Here is a 24,431-nt window from a genome sequence, read left to right on the forward strand (position 1 = left end):
AATTGTTGAGGGCTTGTGATATATAAGGAACAAAAAACGATTTCACTGAGAAATCCCATCTGGAGATGGGAACCAAATACAACTATCAGGTTCATTTAAGGGAAAGAACACATCATTCAAATGACTAATCAACTCAGTGACCTCTTGCTGTTCCTAATCCCTCCTAAAGCCAAAGTTTCAAGACAACCCAGCCACCAACTCTACCACACAATTGAAAATGGTCCAATTGTTCACCCTGAGAATGTTAAAGAGCCTGGGAAATCTAGTGTACAAAGGAGAATCAGTCCATCATGAATCCTCCCACAACTTGATGTGGATTCCATCTCCCACAATACATCTAATGTGCCTGGAAAAGAGGGTCCTTCTATTCATTCCATAATCCCACCCATACTGTATTTGGAAGAGATCACTACGTGCCAAAGGCTAAATAGCTCCCTACGGAATCTCCACAACCATTTAAAGAAGAGTATTATTACTCCTAGGAACATTACCCAAACCAAGACTACCCTCCATGGCTATTCCCTTCACTTATTGTACGCATCCTCCCCCCCTCCCTCTTTTTTCTTTTTGTGGGGGGAGGGGGGAGGAAGGGGTTTGTATTTTAATGTAATCAAAGTTTTCTTCGGTTACCGATCTAACAACCCAAAGTCTTTCCAATCTGACATTGTTTGAGTGAAGGATATCAGTTTATGAAGAGATTTATCCATTTAGAGTCATGGTAGCAGTCTCAACTCTCAATAACTGAATAACATGCAGTCATATGAAGTCTATTTAGTATTTAGAGGTTTCATCATAGTTATCAAGGTGATGCCTAGGTGACAAGGTGACTGTGGGTAAAATGGGTCACTTTGGGTGTCAAGGCACCAGATCAGACCCAGGGGGAAAAGAGAAAGGAGGTGAAGGGTGGGGGGGGGGAAGGAAAAAGAAGGGAAGAAGAGTACATACTTGGAATGGGCATACGATATGGGGTAACATAGCCATCACCTTGGCACCATGACAAATATGCTACTAATTGAGTTTTCCATCCAAATTTCTTGATGGCGTGATGCTTTCAAGGCCCTATAAATGCTTGATGCATAGAGTCTATTACTGTAATTTCAGTAGAGCCTACCTATCTATACAATTCTTTTCAAGGCCCCCTGAGTGAATATACTTTCTCCATTTACGCTTAGATCCATCTTTAGCTGATTGCAAATAAAGTTGTACATACAGCTTCCAGAAGTCCAGAACTCTATAGCAAGCCAGAGATAGGATTTAGAGAATGAATAGTTATAAAGCGCCATGGTCTGGTCAGCAATGTGAGGTTATTAGTGTTACATACAAGGGGGAGAGGAGCGAGAAAGGTTCCCTTATCAGTTTAGGGAAGCAGCACAGAAATTTATACCCCATGTTAATATCCAGTCTAGTCAGCTAAAAAGTTTCTACCCCATGTTCTGTGCATCTTTATCACCCGACTGCAAAAAAGGCGGTACGTCTCTTTTGAAGTCAGCACAGGGACAGGAATCCCAAAGAGTCATGGTCTGGTCGGTAATGTGAGGTTATAGGTGTTACATACAAGGGGGAGAGAAGCGAGAAAGGTTTCCCTTTACATTGGACTAGTGAAGTCAGTTTATGGCAGCTGAACAGAAGTTTATACCCCATGTTATGATCCAGTCTAATCAGCTAAATCATTAAAAATGTGACCAAGTTAGAATGAGCCAAGAACGGTTGTAGTTATTCAAATTTACAATGGAGCCTCAAGTAGAAGGAAGCAAGGAATAACAAGCTTGGTACTCGAACAAGGTTGATTTTATGCTAAAAAGGGGAAGATAGGTTCCAGGGATAGGTACAGGAAGACACGATTAAGAAGAATCTGAGACGAGGTAGACAATGTTGAGCACATCTCAAAGATTTGTCTTGGCAGAGTTAGCAAAGATTAGGTTTCCAGTTTCCACATGGACCATCATCTTTGAGCAATGTGAAGGAGGGTTGACCTGGCCAAAGGAACTGCTATAGAAAGAAAAGAAGAATAAAGTAAAATGGAGAGAAGAAGATCCCACCTAAGTCAATACCTAGAATGAAAGGCTGGTAAACACCACTAAAGGCTAAACTTTTTTCATCAACAATACTGCCAGCATTTGGGAGTTGTCCCTCTGTTTACAATTATGACTGACCCATTAATAATATGACTTTAAAGAACCAAAAAGAAAATCTCAGCTCGATTGCTACCTTGAATTTCAAATGGCTGCCATGCACCAGTAAAAACCTAAACTTATTCACCCCCCCCCCCCCAAAGAAAAAAAAAACTAAACTTTACTGATCAATATTCTCCCATGTTTGGAGTGCAACTTTATTTATAACAGCAACCTATGTTGCTTGGGAACTTCATGTAGCCAATATAAATGCAAGTAATGGAATCTTTGCACCACTTAAATATCCTTTACATTGTCTGGATAACATAGAGTATAACTAAATCCTAAATGATCAAAAAGAGAGAAGAGCCAATTTAACTCTACAACTGAATGGTTAAAGGCTCTTTAAATAACTGACAGATCACCACATAAAGTACACCAAATGCAGTTTAAAAATAGGAAAACCAGATTTACTATAAATACTTTTACCCTATAATAAACAGAAAATCTAGGGTTAGATAAATATCAATCACATTTTGCTAAACATAGTGATTAGTATAAATATCAATCATGTTTGCTAACCATATTGACGTTTTAAAATTTAAATTACTAGAAAACTATAAGCAGATTTACTTTGGAAAAAAAAGGTAAAATAACAAAAAAACCGTAAATAAATTCATTAAAGAAAACTATCAAACATAATATCTAAAGTAACCCTTAAGAGACCACAGTTAAGATATTAATCCCCTAGACATAAATACCAATGTTTTGACATATGAAAACAGCCCAAATTGAAAACCAAAAGTATTGAATCCTTTCCTTGTGAACTTCCAGCCTGACCATCGAACAAGTTCTACCTCAAGGAAATTATGCTATTTCACTGGGTTCTTTACATATTCAAGCATCTTTTTCTTCTCCATTTACTACTTGTGTATTCACTTGACTTGTGAGTGAGAGGATTGCAAGTGTACTGACTTTAGAGGTCCTTGGTAAGAGCTATGGGATTAAAATCTATATAGTGCTTGCGACTACAAATAGCAGTAAAACCAGATTATCACTCCCTTGGATGTAGCAACCATTACCGACCACATAAATTCTCGTCATATTGAATTCTTGTTTGTTCTTTGATTTTGGTTAATTTCTAAGATATTGTGGTAGATTTTGGTCCCCAACCACAACAAAGCCAAATGTGACCACCAGGTTGACTTCAGTACTAATTACTAGATTGGGCAAAAGAGAAATGCGGAAAAAAAAAAACTACCAGTATGATGAAAAAGCGGATATCCAACAAAGACCTTTAAGTTTGTAATGTTTTATGCACAAGACCATTACTTTATGACTTTGACTAGCCAACCTTACTTCAGATAAGCAATAATAAAGAAGGGGGGGGGGGGGGAAGAAAAGAGGATAATATAACAGAATGTTCACCTTTATGGCAAATAGATCTCCTGTTGTTCGTTTTCGTGCAAGAAAGACTTTCCCAAAGGCACCACGGCTGATTGGTTTCATAATTTCAAAGTCATCGATGCTTGTACTGTGAGAGGAATGTGAAGGAGATGACAGTGCACTACTCTGTGATGCACTATCCACAGTGAATTCAACACCTTCTTTATCCTTGTTTTCACTCCTGATACTTTTTCCATTCATTAGCTCACAAGCTAGTATATATTTTTCCCTGGGTATCATTTTCACAGGGTGTTGGAAACAGAAAGTAAAAAACAACGAGGAGGGTACAAATATGATTAGAAATAATACATTACTCAATTTCAACAATTACCTAATAAGATTCTCTATTCGGCTCCCAAACGTGTCAATTACAAGAGCTTTCACCCTGCTTTGCTGTAAAATATACTGTAAATCATTCATATATGCAAGCAAATACTCAGAAGCTGCTTCTTTTGCAAGATGTGTGCTTGCCACACAGCGGGCTATGTCTGCAAGGTCAGTCAACTGCAAATTAAAGTTCCAGATATTAGTACACATAAACTCTCCATATAAGAGTATAAAACATAGCCTCCATATAGGAAAGGTCAAACAATAATTGAAAACAAATCCATAGTAAAAAAATCACCTTCATGAATCAAACATTGAACTGTAAGATGAAGAAACGAGCAGGAAGCAGGTCTCAAATTCCCATATTACAATGGCTGGAATGAAAGTAATGGGAGCAGAGTTGTATAACTAACCCATTCCCATATCAACAGGATAATGACCCCAATCAATAAATTTCTTGTTTGAAATAACCATGAGTGATGAGTCAGTAACTTGTGACCTAATAGATTGGCATGCTTGGATATTAGAGATTTCAAACCAGTAGTAACTGCTGAAATATTTAAGGGCACAACTCATGGGTCCCCTCATGCGTACAGCTCAATCATGATCCTACTTCCAACAATTTTTAAAGCCTGAAATATTAACTAGAAACTCTTGATATAAATGCACCAAAATGAACAGAATTAAGCAAAACCTTTCAGAACTCGGTGCAAATCTTATCCACCAAAGTTAGCAGGAACCAAGAGCACAAATAGGGAATGGAAACAATGACAAAAGAATCTCTTTCTAAGGTATAGAAGTATAGAATATTAAAACCAAGTTCTTAGTCCTTAGTTGAGTCTCTTAGCCTCTAAAAAATACCTTGAATAGAAGTTTTAAAGGGGAAATTAAGGTAATCAGAGTCCTCATCAAAAGATCGGGAGCTTCAGGCTGGACAAAACTCAAAAAAAATTCAAAATAAACATGTTATGAAATAATAACCTCGATTCTAATAACAAAGCAAGATAATCCTATTGACCTCATAGGACCAAGGATCGAGATCTCGTTTTCGGACCTGGTTTCGGTCAGGCCCAAAACCTAGACATGCTGGATCTTGTTTCGAGGTTTCAACCCTGGGCCTCCCTAGGTAGAAACCCAAGGTCGAAAGTGGAAACTTGGGTTTCAACCATGAGTTTCGTGGGTTTCATTTCAACCAAGCACGAAACCGAGACAACTCGGAGATTTTGGTCAGTTCGACCGAGATTTAGTTCCATGCATAGGACCCTCCATCATAATGAATTGAATAGGCAGAACAGAGAAAAGAAAACATAGGGTATCACAGGGAATAAAGTGTAACACCTGACAAGCTTTTTACTCCGAGCTAGGGAAAGAAAAGAGTAACAATAAATTGAAATAGAACAACTTTAATTTCAACCACATGCTACTTTCACTGTGGACTCAAGTCACTCAACATTGTGAGTCATGGATACCATACAGATGCATATCAAGACAAATCAAGGACTTCATCCCATTATCAATTGGATTTACTGGTTCACAGTTTATCCCTGGAGTATCTAGGCTCCAAGCGGATTGTTTTCCGCAAGACATAGACCCTCCTAGTTTATTATCCCTTAGGCAACGATGCCCAACAGCCGAAGTACTAGTTCACTCCTGAAGTTCCAGGACAGATAATGTTTCATCAATAGCATGGACTGCTGAGGTAATTATTCAATCCAAAGAGATTCAATTTATGTATGAAAGCTTATGTTCCTTAAAAGAAATATTTCTACTCTCAGAAACATGGCTTTAAATGCATATTATTGACAAATCTAATAAATGCAGACAACTGGGTTAGAAAACAGAGTCTAATCAATGTCTAGCTAACTCACCTGCCGTACATCCTCTGGCTCAGAGGGATTGTTGTGTTCTAACCAGAACAAATCAAAATGGCTTGCCCTTGGGGTATTTGTGGAGGATAATGATGTGACACTTCCATTAGACGCCAGTGCACCAGAGCCAAACTTTAGACCAAATTGACCCTTCAAATTACCGGAAGTAGAAAGATGAGAATCATCTAAACAAGCTGTGTCCATCTCATGGAGATCTTCAAACATTCCTTCCACTCCTTTGTTGTGCCACTCAATTATTTTGGGAGAATTCCCTTCTGATCCAACCAAGGAGCTTGTTGTCTGTACTCTTGAAATATCAGGACTGTTATAGGGTTCATGAAAATTCACACCACAAGAATCTACAATTTGTTCCAATATCTCTGCGAGCTTTGAGAGGCGTTCATCTATATCCAAACATTTTAAATCACACTTATCTGCATATGCACATATATAGGAATGTGATTCCAAATGAGAAGTTGGAACAGTTTCCTCACAGATCCGACAGATAACTGAATCAGATTCATCAAAAGACTGCTCTTGTTCATTAAGTGAACTGGAACAGGACTTATGAATAAACTTTCCAGGTAAAATATCATCAGATTTATGGCACTGTTGAATGGCCACATCCTGGTATGAGGAGAAAACCTTCCTTTTACGAGAAGCAGAGTTGCATGGATCAGATTCCAAGATTCTACTTTCACTTGAATGGAAATCATCAATCTGTGAATTTTGAGAAAATGACTTTTTTACTAAAGCATCAGAGTTCTTTTTGGAAGTGGTGTCACTGTCATCCGATAGTTCTTCAGATCCAGAACAGGACATCACAGGGACAGTATATACCTTATCATATACCTTATCCCCTCCCTGCAATTGATGTTTGTTACTGTCCTTCTGTTTCAAAGCACTACCTGAACCATAATCTGCACTGCCTGGTTTGGGCAACCAGCGCATTTCAACAGCAGGAATACTTTCTAAACATTTCTTAAGTTTATGAAGAGAATCCTCATTGATTGGCTCACTATCTTTCTGAAACTGCAATAGCCTCGTGCAGCGAGTCAAAATGAAAAGCATACGTGTAAAGAGCTGCTTCAGTAATCCTGCTTCATGGTTCCACCTTTTCTCTGCTAGATCCTGCACGATCCCCTCACACTTTGCACGGAACTCGCATGAGGTCATCTCCACACATTTCCTGGCAAAAATTAGGAGGTCCTCCATTACTTTATGTCCTTTTGGAGATGAGGAGCCCTTCCTCTCTAGAATATCCACAAGATCCCCGGCAAAATTAGCCAGCTCTACATTCACCACTTCTTTTGCAGTATCAAACCTTGAATGCAAAGATCCCAAAAGCTCCTGAATATCAACTCAGACCAAATAAAAAGAGGAGATGAATGTAAAATATATATAGAGAAACCACAAAAAACAAATAAATTACTGAATAAAGTCAGGCATACTTAAAATTATTGAACATTAAAATAGAAGTAGTTCTGCCTAAAAGATGTATGAAGTGAAATAAAATTGAAATTGGTACACATTATCATCTCAAAATTTTACAATATCTCAGAAGAGCCAGTTAACAGCTGTACCTTCAAATCATTATAGCTGTGAGCTCGCAGCTGAGCATGTCGAATACCACCTTTTGGTCCCAATTCATGGGAAAAGCTTATACCTTTTGGTAATTTTCTTGTGGATATGCTGTACTTTGATGATTGCTTTCCAATTAAATATTTCTGAGCTGCACTATATTTCGTTCCAACAAAAACTTCCTTATCAAGTGACTTAGCAGCTGAATTTCCGATCTGCCAAAATTGGAGGCAGGGCATGATTAATACTTTCAAACAGTAGAAAGCACAAGATATTGTGATACATGGTGGTATAACTTATGATAGTCAAATGCTAAACCTAACCTCAGTATTTGAAGAAATATCATTAAATGCTTGGTTAGAATCCTTAGTGAGATATGAACTGAACCATCGAGCAATCTTACTCCCTTTACGATGTCCTGTACAATTTATACAACCAAACATCACACCTGTGTATCCATTTCAATGAATAATTAAAGCATTACTAGATAGAAAATAAGAACAGGCAAGAAAGTGCGAGAAGCCTAAAACTTGCTACATTGGAAGAGACCCAATAGACACCCCACCCTCCATACCCCTTGCTTGGCCAGGTCATTTGTCGTGGAATTTATTCCAGGCATCCAATCAAAATAAATGTTCACCGAGGGTGCAAGGGCCTGAATTCTGTTAGAGTTGTTAGAATATCTTGTATAGGGTAGTTCTGCATTGTCTAGTTATAAGACATGACTAAGTTGTATTTTTACTTTATTGTTTTATTTCTCCTTACCTCCCTAGGGAGGCTTGTGTAATTTGGAAGACTTAATGAATGAAGCTAATATGTGTGTTGAGAATCTCTCAACACACACAATCGATTCTCCCATTCTCTTCTCTTCTTCTCATCTCTTCTCTCCTTCTTCTTCTTCTTGTTGTATACTCTTCTCTTACCAGATTCGATCTACCTTTGAGTTTCAACTTGGTATCGAGCCAACATCTCGGTTTGAGAGTCGGTGAGCTCGTCCCTCATCTTCTCCTCTCTTTGGAACCCTATAAATGTAAAGGGGGTTCCATTGAGGTGTATATGTGAAACCTATACTCCTTACGTCTTGGGAGTGGTATTCCCTAAGTTGAGAGAGAGTCAAGGTTCTCCCTTCAAGGTGACTTGGCCCCCCCCCCCTCTTCCCCTCTTCAAAAAAAACCCCCCCCCCCCCCCCACCCCCCCCCCCCCCCCCCCCCCCCCCCCCCCCCCCCCCCCCCCCCCCCCCAACCCTCACCCCCCCCCCCCCCCCCCCCCCCCCCCCCCCCCCCCCCCCCCCCCCCCCCCCCCCCCCCCCCCCCCCCCCCCCCCCCCCCCCCCCCCCCCCCCCCCCCCCCCCCCCCCCCCCCCCCCCCCGCGCCCCGCCCCCCCCCCCCCCCCCCCCCCCCCCCCCCCCCCCCCCCCCCCCCCCCCCCCCCCCCCCCCCCCCCCCCCCCCCCCCCCCCCCCCCCCCCCCCCCCCCCCACCCCCACCCCCCCCCCCCCGGGTCCATTCCCCACCTATCAGAAACAGTTTTGGACAACTGATGCCCTTGCTGGACCAACTAATAAAAACAGCCAAATAAATCTTTGCGCCTGAGGTAACATGCTTGTCTAACTTCTGTGTGCAATTCCATTATCGCAACTTGAATAGAATCCTTACACATTCTACTACACGCATATGTGATATGTACTGGAATTTAGCTGGGAATGATAGCATCAGTAGAAATTCCTGAAAAATACAGAAGCAGCCCAAGTAGCATCCCTAATGGTATTGGTGTGTACAATGACCACAACTGGGAGCTGATGAGTGAAATGGACAATGATCATAGGAAATGCTAACCTTCCTTTATGCCCACAAAAAACACATCATCACTAACAGCATAACCTCCATACAAATTTGCCCCCTGTTAAAAGGAGCATAACACCAACATTGTCCGGTGTGCCAGAGTCGAACCAAAGAAACTGAAAAGATTGTGCCATATCCCCCTTGCAAACTTGTAATAGGTGAAGAGGAGGTGTTTGACGGTTCACAACCAGTAACCACATTTTGGGCAAGCTGAGACCTTCCAAGTGATCTTATGTCAGAAATATGTTCGGACCAAGGCTGTTGAAAAGGAATTTACAAGAAAATGAACCATTTGGCATGAGGATCCAAACCATGTCTGTTCAACTTGTGAAATGAAACCAATAGAAGGAAATCAAAAAAGGAGTCCTAAGTTAAAAAAAATTGTGGCTTGGGTTGAAGTTGAATACTTCAGGATATTATCTCCTTCTATGGAGAGGCAGAAAAGACAAAGGAACATCAAACTGAGGAAAGGATAGTATGAATTTATTGATACTTTTCAAGGATAAGCCAGGGTGACTTAATTGGCATTTCCAGAAAAACCACCCATTCCGCTAGGTACCATGGTTTTTCCAACTTCGTGTCCCTAACTTTTAAGACCATTAGTGATCCCTCTAAATTCACCTCTAGCAAGCAACCTAATTCCAAACACCCACCTTCTTAGCTCGCAGCAATCTTCTAGCTGATATGGTGTCCGTGGTGTCTCCCAGCAAAGAAATCACCTCAATATTTTTTTTTCCTGTGTACTCTTGGTTATGCAAATATACTTCACTAAAACAAGAAAAGCAACGTACAAAGTTGTGGATTAGGGTAGAAAGTTCCCTAAATACAAGAATTTTCCACAAAAACACAGTTTTTGGCCAAGTACAGGCAAGGTCATTGGCAGCCAAGGACCATAAGACAAAAACCCACAAGGTCACTAACTCAAAGTTCAGCCAATAACATGACACAGAGAACAGCTCTACAATGTTCTGAATACTGAAAGACAACATCCCTGGTTAGCTGAATTAGCATTGATTCCTTGGTCTCTAGAAACAGCCTCTCCGCGAAGCGGGGGTAAGGCTGCGTACATTATGACCCTCCCCAGACCCCGCAGTGGCGGGAGCTCCGCGAAGCTGGGGTAAGGCTGCGTAAATATTGACCCTCCCCAGACCCCGCAGTGGCGGGAGCCTCGTGTTCTAGGTACGCCTTTTTTGTTGGTATTTCTCAAGAGAGCTGAATAAAACATTTCTAGCCACCTCAATTTCCTCCGCATCATCTAATAGATGCACCAATGCACAACAACCCATAATATGGATTGCCAGTGGGACAATATTGAAGACCAAGTATGAATTTCCCATCGAATTACAGGACTTCCAAATAGTACAAGCTCAAGGTGTCCTTAACAACAAATAAAATGGAGTTCCATCCAAGTCCTTCACAAAGCTTTTTGCATATTTGCCTTTAATGTTTTCTATTTTGTCTTTCCTTCCAAGTTTCATTTTTTCCCCCTAGTTCAGGTTTCACAATAGGACAAACTGGTTGAGTAATAAGAATTTTTTATTTTTTCTAATATTTATTTGTTTGCAGTGCTGATTATCAAGTTGCCTTGGATTCAAGTACTAGTGTCCAGGACAATTTCCTATTCCTTTAAACCCAGTTGATCATGTTTTCCAAGCCCAGATGGAATCTGCTAAGGACCATTACCACAAAACCAGCACACATGCAAAGTCACAAGAAGGAAGCAGAAAAGTGGAGAATTCAAAGAGAGATGGTAAAGGAAAATCCTCCTCTGCATCTAATGTCTACTTTACATACCAATAGCCTAAACAACCGACCCAACAAAATATAACACAACTGGCTGAATTGTAGATAGCAATCACAAGGAGGCCAATTGCTAGAAAAGCCAAAAACTGGTGAACCGCAACTATTGCATTTTTTTCCACCATAGCAACATGCGACTGCAAGGGAAGACAAACCCAAGGTGTTAAATCAGACAAATAATACAGAAACCTCTCAAACTCATAGATTGAAAGGGTCAAATTTTGAGTCTAAGTCACATTCTGTAGAAGTGAGAAAAGATACGGTAATCTACGAAACATGGGCTAATACTTTACATGGATGCAGTAGACAACTTCGATTTTTGTGGAAAACAAAATAAGATTTTTTTTTTTTTTTTTAATTTACAAAACTAAAATTGCAGAATTAACAGACAGTCCTTTAGATGAATCTTTAAATGAAGGTCCCTCGCCATAGTAGTTGAATGAAACAATTATCAGGTGAATCTTATGAGAATCTTAATATGAAGAGACACCCCAAGCATAGAAAACCTCAAACTCTACAACAGTGAACCCAAGTTCCAAACCTTTTTGACCTCCATCGGTCTTCCCATGCTTTTCCTCTACCGTTATCTTCTTTTCCAGAGGCTTAGGAACTCCGCTAGAGGATCTCTCACGAATCACTGTTTGGGAATTGATGACCGAAGGCAAATCGTCAACTTCGGAGGAACTCAACCCATCCTTCGAAGAAGATACTCGTCGAGTCTTAATACGATTTAGTCCGGACGGAATACCCATCTCAATGGACGAATCATCGTCCTTATTATTGGCGCCCGACATTAAAACAGATTTCTTGTGCCAAATTTCACGATACAACTACAATCCCCAATTATCTGTTTCACATGTTGTTCCAGCAACAGAAACGGGCTTCCTCCAGTGAATTGAATCGAATTGAAACTCAGGCTAGCTCAAGCGACAATCTAAAGGGAAAAGGTTAGAACCCTGGAGCTGAGAGAAGGGTGTTTAGCGCGCCGTCTTAAACTGCGTCAGCAAAGGAGAGAGAGAGAGAGAGAAAGCGTGTGTAGTTTAAGAGCTTTAACGATGGTTTTTAAATTTAAATTTATATTGTCTCTTTCATTTCGTCGAAGAGGTAAGAGAGAGAGAGCGGGAAACTGGACAAGTAAACTCCGGCAAGGTGTGTACGAAACGAATAAAGTCTGAAAACTAAACAGTTGGCACCTAAGATGTACGTTGAGATGAGCGTACGTGGAGAGGACTCATGAGGGGGTCCGTTAATTGGTACACGTGGCACAGATGACGCTAGTTCAACGGTTAGCTGGAGTATTCAAAAATACAATTGGGTAGAGATGTAAACGCGCCTGTCTGTGTCGGCACCTCCCAGACTATTTTGGATGTCAAGAAAAGAAAATAAAAAGGACAAAAATATAATCTCTCCTCAAATTCCTTTTTTTTTTGAATTTTTTCTTCTATTTTCTATCTCTCCTCATACAATAGGCCTAAAAATCAATCGTAATCGATCCCGATTCCGATCAATTCATGCCAAGGAACTCTAGAATAAGTGAGTTTTTAGATCTAAGGGCCGATTATAGGATTCTTGAGACTTGTTCCAACCGGTAGAGACTGATTTGATCTCTGATTCTGTGTTTTGAAATGCTAATCTCCCATTCCAAGTCAATGGACATATGAGAGAGAATGTCTCATGATTCATAAATTAGTGGCTTCTATAGCCAGGGAGGAGAGAGTGTGTGCCCAAAGTATTAGGGGGGAGAAAGTGTATATTTTCCTTTACACGAACAAAGTTTCTCTAAAGTCAATTTCTTTTAATAATAATTGGGGAAAATAACGTTATTAGACTATGTAGCGTGCGTTAATGCCTCTCTATGTCTATCTCTCTCCCCCCTCTTATGAAATGAGATAGCTACCCCTATTGTGTGAGGAGAGAGATAGACACAAGGAGGCGCTAGCATATGCTACACAGTTGGACAGGGAACTCAATCCCTTCACTTTATAATTAAAAAAAAAGGGACAGGAGATCACTATCAGACTGTGTGGCCCTTGCACAAGCACAAGCCAATGAGAACGAGAGCAAGGGCATCAACAAGGGTGAGATTTTTCATTTTAGGGGGAACAAGTGGTTATTTTGCATGGTCCTGTGTTTGGACGTAGGTTGCTTGTAGCTGGTAGGATCTTTCCCTCCCCCTTGGCCCTCACACTCCCCCCCACCCCCAACCCCACAAAAAAAAAAGTAGGAAAGTGTATGTAAGAAGACTTGTATTGTTCTTAGTAAGTTTGGGAATGGCATTGAACAGGTATGGATATGTACGACTCCTTTTCTCCTCCACTTGCGTGTCTTTACTCTTTAATAGACCTGCAATCTTTAAAAAAGAAAAACCTTCAAACAGGGGGGGGCATTGGCCGTTGGAGAAGGAAAGGGTAGGAGGGCATGGTAAAGGTGGAGTTGGGGGAGGGTAAGGTACAAAAGAGGGGCGGATGTGGGGGAGAGGGATGGGAGGAAGAAGAAGGGATGTGTTTGTTTCTTTTATTTGAAAGGATAGAATAGGTAGTTCATATACTAATAAGGGTAGAATTGTCTTTTTAAAAAATTAACTTGTTGACATCACCACTTAACAACCCTTGAGTAATGGTAAGGGGTGTGTGTAAATTTTTTCCTAAATCAGGGGAGCCATTGATAAGTTCCATATTTTGTGGGGGTGCCTTAAAATATTGGCAAACCTCACGAGGTGAGGCTGAATGGTCTTTTCACACACAAAGACACTGGTTTGTGTGTAGGTGTACGAACACACTAACCACGCGACCAATTAACGTTATTTTTCCCTTATTCTAATTTGTGAATTTTTATTTATTTATTTTTTGCCCCAACAAAATACAACAAGAAAAAAATTTATAAGAAGAAATGTGAAGGAGACTCTGAATATTTAAACAATTCAGCTGAAGCTGGAGAGTTTTGCCACTTTATAAATTTGGCCATTGAGTTAAATATATATTTTTCCATGAAAGTAGTAACTAATGTACCCTTAGGATAACTATCTGTTCACCAAATATTAGAATGACCAAGTCCGGCCTCCACATGACAAATGTAGCCCATTCACCCAGGAAAATTTTATCATAAGCAAGAAGAGATTCCTTTCTTTTTAAAGAAAATTTCGATGATGCTTTCCATACTGAGATTCGTTGAAAATTTCCCCTAGCTCCATCTGTTTACAAGAAGAGAGAAAGGAAGAAATATAGCAAAATTTTTGTTTACTCGTGTAACTACCTTACTCTTACCAAATTTGTTAATTAAAATTTTCAAATAGAATATTTTATTTTCCTTTTCAAATCAATGGATTTTGATTACAAAAAATATAGCAAAATTTAATAATCATATTTGAATATTTTGTGGCTATTTACAGAAATATATAGTTTTTTTTTTTTATATATAGTTTCTAATTTTAGTTTGTTTTAATTTCATTTTCCCTCCCTTTATTTCCTTGCAACCAAATGGACCTCTTGAGGATATTGCAAATAGAAACGGTTCAAGGAATTTGTATCTAATCACCCGAATCAAGCAATTCGTATCATCAGAATCAACACGCAGAGATACTGATTTCGGGACAATCCCATATCAATGGATTGATAAAGATCAAGGGTACAAAAAGTAAAAAAAAATTAAATTCTGATTTAACAAAAGTCGAGGGTATATCATCCCATTAGAAATCACGAACAAAAGAGATGAGTAAAGAAAGCTGAGTCGACGAAAACATTAACCGAATTTGCACCCTCTTAATCCTCGGCAAGGGTTGCGGCAAAACCGCCTCCCAAGATAAAAAAAAAAGCTATTTTTGATCTACGGGTGAGAAGAATTCGTGGCCCATTTATAGGCCCACAAGGCCTGTTCGAGGATGGGTCACACCCATTGGCTCATATGGCTTGACACTTGACGAGTCATGACTATTGGTGGGCTCCCTGGTACATTCGTGTGGGCTGCAACTCTTGGGGTCAATGTTAAACCAAGGGTTGCACTCCCTCTTTGATCGACCACCGATCCAAATTCGGATCGATCCTAAGCACCCTTTGATCGGAACGCAGTCGATCCCGAGAAAAGATTAAGGCGACATCTTGCGTCTTTGCAGCGCGTGCGAAGTGCAATGTGCACCATTAAAGCGCCACATTGCGCCTCACGCACGCGTCGCGCTCGGACGGGTACCCTAATATCAATACTCTTTCTAGCATTACATGTGATAATAATAACTACTTACTACTAACACATATAAACCCAATGAGCTTTCCTTTCATAGCCGATGTGGGACTAAAAGTCCACATCAATATTTTGAAAATTTCAACAATTTCTCCCAATTTTTAAAATAATTGAGCCTCAGTCAATAAACTTTTTGTACTTCTTAAATCATACTTACATAAAGGTGTCTTTCGACTTGAATCTTTATGTTGTCAAAATACATTAAGATTCTTGTCAAAAACGAAGTAAAGCCGTAGTCTTGAACTTAGAATTTTATAGCGATAAATCTAATATACTAGACATGACTTACTTGAACATAGTTTTAATAACACCCCACATTTATGGCCTTGTGCTTTTATCTTAGGTTTTCATAAGTGCCTTAGAGACAAGCTTTGAATCTCGCAGAAGCGGCCCCACTTCCCGCACTTATATAGGGTGAATCTAATAAAATGCAATTGTATGACTTGCATTTCCTATAAGGCATAGACTCATTGAAGGACTGATCCTACCCTCCGTCGGTTTCTCCATACAAACATGCACTACCTTGAGATGTCAAGAGATCTTATCTCTTCTAGTTGAGTGCATAACCGGTTATTACTACAAATGTTTTTCCATTGAACTAGTTGACTAGATGTTGGTCTAGTGTCTAGTTGGTTTCACTTGCAGATTACCTCTCATTTAAAAGTTTTAAACCCATCTCCCTGGAAGTCTTCCATACCACATCCCTACCCAGGCCTTTTGTAAAGGGATCAGCCAAATTTTCCTTTGACTTTACATAACTAATAGTCACAATTCCTTTGATGAGTTGTTCTCTTACATAGCTATGTCTTAAACTGATATGCCTTGACTTTTCATTGTAGACTTTATTATAAGCCCTTGATAATGTTGCTTCATTATCACAAGATATTGATATAGCAGGTATTGGCTTAGCCACAGAGGAATCTCTGTTAAGAGGTCCCTAAGCCATTCTCGCTTCCTTTATGCCATTGCTAAAACTTTTAAATGTGAATCAATATTGATTACAAAATCTACGATGGAGATAGAAGCTGGTATTCGACTCTTCTCCAGTCATGGTGGGAGCTGAAGGATCCAACCCAATAAAAACAGGGGTGTTTGAATCATTTCACAAGCGGGCCCCCTTGTTTTGCCTTACTCCTGATGTAAGGAACCTCAGAGGTAATCTCCCTCCTCCCCCCCAACCCCACACACACACACACACACACACACACCAAAAAAAAAAGGAAGAAAGATTTGGAATTTGGGTTGATGTGATCGAGCTTGTTTTTTGCTCATGAAATTTGCTTTGATGCACTAAGAAAAACGAAGCTACCAAGGAGGAAGATGACATACCTTCATCCTGAAAATTATCTATCCAAACTAAACAATTACAAATAGACGCATGAGATAACACTAATATACACATGTTTAGATCGTTTAAACCCAAACTACAGAATCCCATTCATGCTATCTTTCATCTGTTTCCCTCAGTGCCACCGAGGTATTGATGCAGTTAAAGTTCAAATTGGTATTGACAGGCCATTCTTTGCCATTCCATCCAGAATGTCATTGGTAAGGACTATCCTCCAAGTGTAATGAGATGAATATAGGAAAAACATCATAATCCATACATACAAGATTCTTCACCCTCAAGAGTTGTGCATCAATGTCAAAACAACCTCTCGAATGACAATGAGTTGCCTCTACACAGATTTAAAAAAAATATATAATAAACTTTAAAAGAAGGGAAAATCCCGACTACTACCACTAGGTTTCAAACAATTACGTCTATCACTCCTGAAGTTTCATATATTTTATAAACCTCCTTTATATTATGAAAGATCCTTACATATGTATCTTTATCGTTAGATGAGAACAGTTAATTGATGATGTCATCGCCAAAATATTAACTAAATACCCATAATAACCTTAATGAAGGTGATTTTACATCTTTACCCCCATTTGTTTGAAACACCATCGTCTCAAAAGGGAAGTAGCCGTGGATGATCTAATTATGAATAATTATCACCTCCAACTCGCGGGCACCTCCAATTCATCTAATAGGGGGGAGTGGACCCCACCTTGAGCAGTGTTTTCGGGCAAGGGATAGGGTGGTCATTTCGGCCCCCATGTGAGGAATTGGAGGGGATAACGATTCATCTTATTATTGAGTCGGACAATCATGAAGTGATCTCATTTGTGATTGATGAGTCAAAGGTGCCTCCTACCCTTCTTTAACCAATCATCGATGACATCAAACATCTGGGGTCCTACCCCCTCTTCTGTACTTTTGTTTTTGTTCCTAGGGAAACTAATTATGTAACAGACTCCCTAGCGTATGACAATGTGGCCAAATTCCACTCTGTGGCTGAAAGAAGTTGATGTGTCTTCAGTAGTTCAGCCCCGTGCCCTTTTCCCTTTTCCCTTTTCCCTTTTCCTGCTTCTGAATAGATTTGCTTTTTACCAAAAAATAAAAATGGAAGTAGCCGCCCCTGAACCCGCATCCTCTGCTGTTATAGCATGGCACTGTATTGCATTGTGCGGCGCTGCAGAGGTCATGTGGCATAGCGGGCCCCACATGACGTACATGGCCTTTGCAACGCCGCACGATGTAGTACAGCACCGTACAGTTACAGCATAGGATAAAAATTCAGCCGCCCCCATCCCCTTTCAACCCTTTCCCTGCAGCCCCGCCCCCACTCCCTGTCCTATTCTGTTCACCGGTGTTGTTGCTCTCTATCTCCTTGCACTGCTCAGTGGTGCTCCTATCCATCCAAGCTGGCGATTCCTTTGTGGAGAAGGCATCGTGGAACTGATCCTACCAAAAGAAATATTAGGACATTCTACAATAAATGATTCAGAAAAGGTATTATTGCCCCAAATAATATTCCTTCATGCTCGATTTTGGTAATAAGGGCCAATACCTTTGCTGATGTTATTGTGTCTTCATCTGGCTTAGATTAATGTTGTGATTTCTTAAGCAGCAGTTTAGGCAGACTCATAGGCCCGCAAGACCTGCATAGATTCCAGACAACTACTGGGAAATATCCATTAAATGGTAAAGAACAATTGTTTTTTTGGGTCATGGAAGAGAGAACTTAACTTAGATTATGGATGATTTTTATCAGTTAATTATGATATTGTTTGATGATATTTACTTCTATCCTTGGAGGATAGATGTCATTGAGCTACTGTACACTAGATTATCCTAGAACTATGGGCTCTTATTGATTTTAGGTGTGGGTCAGGTTCAATTATCCTTGGCATGCATCAATGCTGCAATGATGGTGAATACTCTTGAGAGCAGCTTAATTGCTTAGCTGTCTTGACATTGTTTAGTTTATGTTTTCTAGTTGAGGGATATTCAATTATTGTTTCACAGACCTTCCTGGAAGTTCTTTTGTGGTGGATTATATTCATGTGTCAGGTCATTTGTTAGGGATGATGACTGGTCAACTAGTTGCTGACAAGACCTATAACAAACAATGCTATTTTGAAGGGAAATTTATACTTGACAGGGTCATTAGTTCTTCTCCCCCCCCCCCCCCCCCGAACAACTTTTCTATGGAAAAATTTATTCATGAGTCTTCTATACTTTACTCATCACTTGCACCCTAGCTTTACATCACTAATCCGTCAGTATTATGGGGGAATTGTTGGATTTGATTATTACTATTTGGTTTTCTATGTTCGTAACCTCATCATTCCTCAGTAATGACAGCTTTACAAAATCATTTGCATCAGGTTATTGATGTAGGTGGTAAGGACTTCAGATTTACATGGTCCCGTGAACCAGGCGACCTTTGTGATATTTATGAAGAACGCCAAAGTGGTGAAGATGGAAATGGGTTACTCGTTGAATCTGGCTGTGCATGGCGCAAGCTTAATGTGCAACGAATTTTGGATGAATCTACAATGAACCATGTGAAAATGCGGTCTGAGGAGGCTGAACGGAGGCTCAGATCTCGCAAGTATGTTGAGATTAATATTAGAAATGCTTTATTTCCTAGAGCCACTTGTTACTTGATATAGCTGCTGATGGATCTTTATAAGGTTTGCCTCTCTAGTATTTTCCCCATTAATAGTGTTGGTTGTTCTTGCATAAGTTTTTAGATTATCATATATGTTAGTGCCTAGGTGCCATAAATTCAATGACCATTTGTGAACATAGGTCCAATTGGATGGGCTTAATCTACTTTAATTACATACTTGACTTTCTGGATCATCTGGCAATATTTGTGCATGAATCTCCTTTTTCTTCTACTCTTACTTGCAATTATTAAGAATTACACAGTTCATGGATTTTGGCATGGAACAAAAAATTAGGGTATCCGAAGTAAAAGAAGCTTTAAGGAGGATGAAAATAGGCAAGACACAAGGCTCAAATGAGGTCCCAATAGAAGTGGAGAAGAGCTTAGGAATTTGTGGTTTATCTTGCTAACCAAGTTGTGATTATGAGCTCAAGGAAAATGCCAGATGAATGGAGGAGAAGCATCATGGTTCCGATCTACAAAATAAAGATGATATTCAGAGCTGGAATAACTGTAGAGGCATAAAACTAATGAGTCATACTATGAAATTATGGGAGAGGGTTATTGAAACCCACCTAAGATAAGAAACTACTATTACGGAGAACCAATTTGGTTTTATGCCAGGAAGATTCACGACAAAAGTTATTTACTTACTTAGGAGACTCATGGAAAGATTTAGAGATTGCAAGAAGGATCTCCATATGGTCTTTATTGACCTAGAAAAAGCTTATCATAGAGTCCTTTGAGAGTTAATCTGGCAAGTACTAGAGAAGAGAAGTGTTTCAAGTAAATATGTGGACATAATTAAAGATACGTATGGTGGTGCAGTGACAAGTTTAAGAATTGTAGGGGTCCAAGGTCACTAAACTCCCAATTACAATTGGGTTACATCAAGGATCAGTTTTAAGCCCTTATTTGTTTGTCCTTATCATGAATGATTTAATCAGAGATATTCAAGATAAGGTTCCTTGGTGTATGTTTTTTACTAATGATATTGTTTTGGCGGATGAGACAATAGCAGGGATTAACGTCAAGTTTGAGTTATGAAGATCAACCTTGGAATCAATTGGTTTTGAGATAAGTAGAATGAAGACGGAGAATATGGTGTGTAACTTTGATTACACTAGGACGGATAATAAGTTAAACGGATTTCGGATATTATCCGTTTCGATTTGTTTAACAAACGGATACCAAATATCGGAACGATTTCTATTCGATTACTGAAAAAACAGAGACAAGGAGTGAGTGAGAGGAGAAGAAGACGATGGAGCTCTGATTTTTTTATTTTATTGTTGTCCCCTTTGGGAAGTCTTGTTCTTACTATTGGTTTCGTTTGTGATAGAAAACCTAAGTAGCATGAAGAAGAATAAAAAGAAAAAACAAAGTTGCTGGAAGAAGGAAAAAAATAGTAACTAACAAAATTAGAGGGAAAACCATAATGGAAGGAAGAAGAATCAGAATCAGAAATTAAAAAACAAAAAGTTGTTTGAGGTGGGCTCAATCATAAATAAAAAAAGGTGATATATGATGATGTTTATGGTGCGGAAAGTTGGGCAGTTAAGAAGCACCATATAGATAAACTCAGTGTAGCAGAGATGGGGATGTGAAGATTGATGAGTGGCAAAACTAGGAAGGATAAAGTAAGGAATGATCATATTAGAGCTGATTTGGAATACTCCGTTACATGATAAGCTACGATAAAGTTGTTTGAGGTGGCATGACCATGTTCTTTTTTTTTTTTGGTAACAGCATGACCATGTTCAAAGAGGCCTTTGGATGCTCCAGTATGGAGGAATGATTTGATTCAGATTGAAGGAACTAAAAGAGCCAGGGGCAAACCTAAACTGACCTTAGGAGAAGTCTTGAGGAAAGACATGCATAGCTTAGGCCTTGTATCAATTATGACCTGGAATAGAGCTGATTGGAGGGCTAGGATCCATGTAGCGAATCCCATTTAGGTGGGATAAGGCTGAGTTGTTGTTGTTGTATGGATTTTGGCATGGAAGTTAAAATATGATGACTTGGAAAGTATGACTGGACGAGCAGAAATTACATGGATTTGGGAACTCATCCAATACTAGTTTATGCTTAAACACTTGGATATGGGAAACATAGTTATCAAGGCGGCAAGGCGACCATGGCGTTTGAGGGCCTTCCTAAGCGCCTTGGCGATAGGGCGGCCCCAAGGCGTCACCTTGGCGAGCAAGGCGTTCTAGTGTTCTTTTTTTTTATATAACCATTTTATTAGGCACAAATAGCATATTAATTTTTATATAATTTTACTTATATACTAAATAAAATCATTGAATCACATAATTACACAATCACAAAATAAATAGTTCAAAATCACAGATTACAAAATCATTGAATCACATAATGACAGAATAAATAGTTCATAATCACAGATTGCATAACTTACAATAACAGTAAACAGGTGCATTTCATAAATTAATAAATTATACTAAGAGATGCACAATTTACATTGAATCACAGAAATTAAAGCAGCAGCCAAAGCCACCGGCCACCACTAGCAGAAGCCAGCCATAGAAGAAGAAGGTAGAGGAGAAGAAGCTAGAAGAATAAAAGGAGAAAAAAATGCAGGGAAAGAGGGTTTCAGACCGTTGACCTTTTTAGAGGGTTTTCTTTTCAGAAGAAAAAGAAAAGAAAACAAAAAGAAAACAGAAACAAGAGGACGGCGGAAGAACTAGAAGGACAAAAGAAGCCAAAAGAAGAAGAAAAAAAAACAGAGTAGGAGAAAGAAAGTCGAAACATACCTGAAGAACATGTTTGCAGCGAACAGCAGCAGCGGAAGCGGCATCCGCTTCGGCGTCGGCAGCAGCAACCAGTTCCTTTCCTTCTTTCTCTTCGTCTTTTTTTTTTCTTTCTCCGTCCCTTCTTTCTCTTTGCTACCAGTGAGAAGTGGGACATGGAGCAGCAGCAGCAGCATAAGAAAAAAAAAACGAAAAACAGAAGAAGAGAAGAAGAACATTAGAAGGTAGCCTTATTAGTTTTTAGTTACTTACCTTGCTGAAGATGGGGTAGCCGGAGGAAGACTCGTCGGAGTCAGACAAGCCGGAAATGGCGCTGGAGCAGGAGGTCGAGGGTAAAAGAAACTTACCCGGGAGAAGATTCGAGGTCGCAGTCCCTCACCGGAGCACAGTTCGTGGTCATTATTCATGACATTCATCATCGTCGAAGGCACTGGAGTCGCTGAGCAGGAGCAGAGTCTCTGGAGCACGAAATCGAAACTCGAGAGTTGAAGTCGAGGGTTTTTTTTTTATTTTTTTTGCTTTAGGTGATTCCATGTAACGCGATGTACAAAAATAATGTACACAAGCCAATGAAAATCTAAGAAATGAAATAAAGTCTCCATATTTTTATTTTGTTTTGTTTTTAAATGATTCGGTGTATCATACTGTATGAAAATCATATACACAAAACCAATACAAATATAGGAAATAGAATAAAATACAAAAATAATAATAAAATAATAACATAACGCCTTTCCCATAAGGCGACCACTCACCTTGACCCTTGAAAACTGCCAGGACGCCAAGGCGACGCCTTGATAACTATGATGGGAAAAGATGGAACCTATCTTTACCTAAATGTTTATTTCTGGGGAAAAACTAAAAATAAGGACATATGAAAGTGGCACCCAAAAATCTTTTAAGTGTTGGAATCTGACATTTGTCGGACAGAAATATGCTATCCATATAGAAGTGTCCACGGAACAGCGCTGAGATTCAATTAACACTGCAGTTAACGCAATCACTGTCCAATTCCTGCCCATGGCTCCATTTGGTTTGTCCTGAATCTAGAGGAAAGGCAAACCCCGAATCTGGAGGAAAGTGTTAGAAAAAGAACAGTAGTTTTTCATTTTCGTAAGCAGTTTAATTTTGAAGGAAAATACTGAATATTGGAGAAAACTAATGTAAGGCTAGATAGGAACTATCCAACCCCAATCAGGATCACGGTTATAGCCCAATATGAACATTGTTTTCAGACTTGTAACAGAAACAGGAATCTAACTTCAGATGTATAAACAGTGCATATATTAGTCCCTTAACCCATCAATAGTGTTTAATGAAAGGGCATACCCAGTGCACAAGGCTCCTGCCATTGCGGGGCTGGGGAGGGTCATAATGTGCGCAGCTTTATCCCTGTTTTTGTAGAGAAGCTGTTTCCAGACTCAAACCCGTGACCACTTGGTCACAATGGAGAAACCTTTTACCGTTGCACCAAGGCCCACCTACTTCATCAATAGTGTTTAATGTTGCCCAATAATAACCCCAGCTCAAAGGTGATACAATCAGTAGCTCTATACCCTCTATCGCAGGGTGTAAACAAGGGTTAAGTTCAGAAATTAGAAGGTAACCAGATTACAAATCAGTAGTCCCGGATGGGGCTCAAACTCTTATCGGTTATGGGTCTCAAGGGGTTAAACAAACCGTGAAAATCTCAGACCAAAGGGACTACTGGTTGCTGAAATATTAAAGGCTATTGAAATTAGAAACTAGTTCCGGAATTAGAAACTTAGTGAATTGAAATCAAACCAGCCAGCAATTCAGCCTCTAATCTGGGTCGAGTGGAGCCCCTGTGGGTCTGAAATAACCCTCCAAAGATTTCGAACAGATCTTAAACTTGGGAGTTCAGAGGGCTTCCAGTTTCAGTCAGAGAAACTTCTGAAATCAATATTTTTAGGGTCTTGAATTCCACCTTGATCAGCAACAGTTGTTGGCAGCAACTTAATGGAATATCTTCAGTTGAAATATTGAACTCCAGCAGTAGCTTATTATAGTCTCGATTAACCTTGGATTTATAGGGAAAAAATAAATTCTGAATGGGTGTGAATAGGAAGAAGAAGAATGGAGGAATGAAGATAGAAGGGCCTCTCAGCCATGGCCTTTCACCATAGCTCTCTCTCAGCAAACTGAATCTCACAGCCAAGCATATAGCTTAAATTCTTTTCTTCAAATCATTGGGCTAGGCTACCCTCTTCCCTTAATAATAGAAGTATGGGTTATAAAGTAGAAAGTGTTTGCTACCAAGTAGCTTACAACCAAAATAGAAACTTCGTATAAAATCTAGTTACCATAGAAACTACTATTTTAGTGAACAAAATAAAAATAGTGACAAACTGAAATTAGAAACTACCTAAGATTCTATTGTAATGAAATAAAATATACTTTCTAAAACTGAAAATAGAAACTAAACTA

At 39.6% G+C, this 24,431-nt stretch overlaps 2 protein-coding genes across 5 annotated transcripts in view; one reads left to right on the forward strand and one right to left on the reverse strand.

Moving 5' to 3' along the window:
• LOC122639018 (probable serine/threonine protein kinase IRE4) overlaps positions 1 to 11,932 on the reverse strand; it is a 34,679-nt gene extending 22,747 nt beyond the window's left edge. For 3 of the 4 annotated variants that reach the window (XM_043831867.1, XM_043831863.1, XM_043831857.1), the window contains exons 1-6: positions 11,514 to 11,932; positions 7,657 to 7,751; positions 7,336 to 7,548; positions 5,753 to 7,102; positions 3,889 to 4,061; positions 3,540 to 3,786 (exon numbers count right to left, since the gene is read on the reverse strand). In XM_043831867.1, the coding sequence (XP_043687802.1) occupies positions 3,540 to 3,786; positions 3,889 to 4,061; positions 5,753 to 7,102; positions 7,336 to 7,548; positions 7,657 to 7,751; positions 11,514 to 11,766 (2,331 nt within the window). In that variant the 5' untranslated portion in view covers positions 11,767 to 11,932. The remainder of the gene's footprint in view (positions 1 to 3,539; positions 3,787 to 3,888; positions 4,062 to 5,752; positions 7,103 to 7,335; positions 7,549 to 7,656; positions 7,752 to 11,513) is intronic. The other variant, XM_043831875.1, reaches the window with a different exon arrangement.
• Positions 11,933 to 18,895: 6,963 nt separating this feature from the next.
• The window catches only part of LOC122653624 (dentin sialophosphoprotein-like), a 65,752-nt gene continuing 60,216 nt past the window's right edge, over positions 18,896 to 24,431 (forward strand). Inside the window, exon 1 of the mRNA XM_043847531.1 lies at positions 18,896 to 19,152. Coding sequence (XP_043703466.1) covers positions 18,896 to 19,152 — 257 coding nt within the window. The remainder of the gene's footprint in view (positions 19,153 to 24,431) is intronic.

Source organism: Telopea speciosissima, chromosome 1, assembly GCF_018873765.1.
Source record: "Telopea speciosissima isolate NSW1024214 ecotype Mountain lineage chromosome 1, Tspe_v1, whole genome shotgun sequence".
In the NCBI taxonomy this organism is placed as follows: Eukaryota; Viridiplantae; Streptophyta; class Magnoliopsida; order Proteales; family Proteaceae; genus Telopea; species Telopea speciosissima.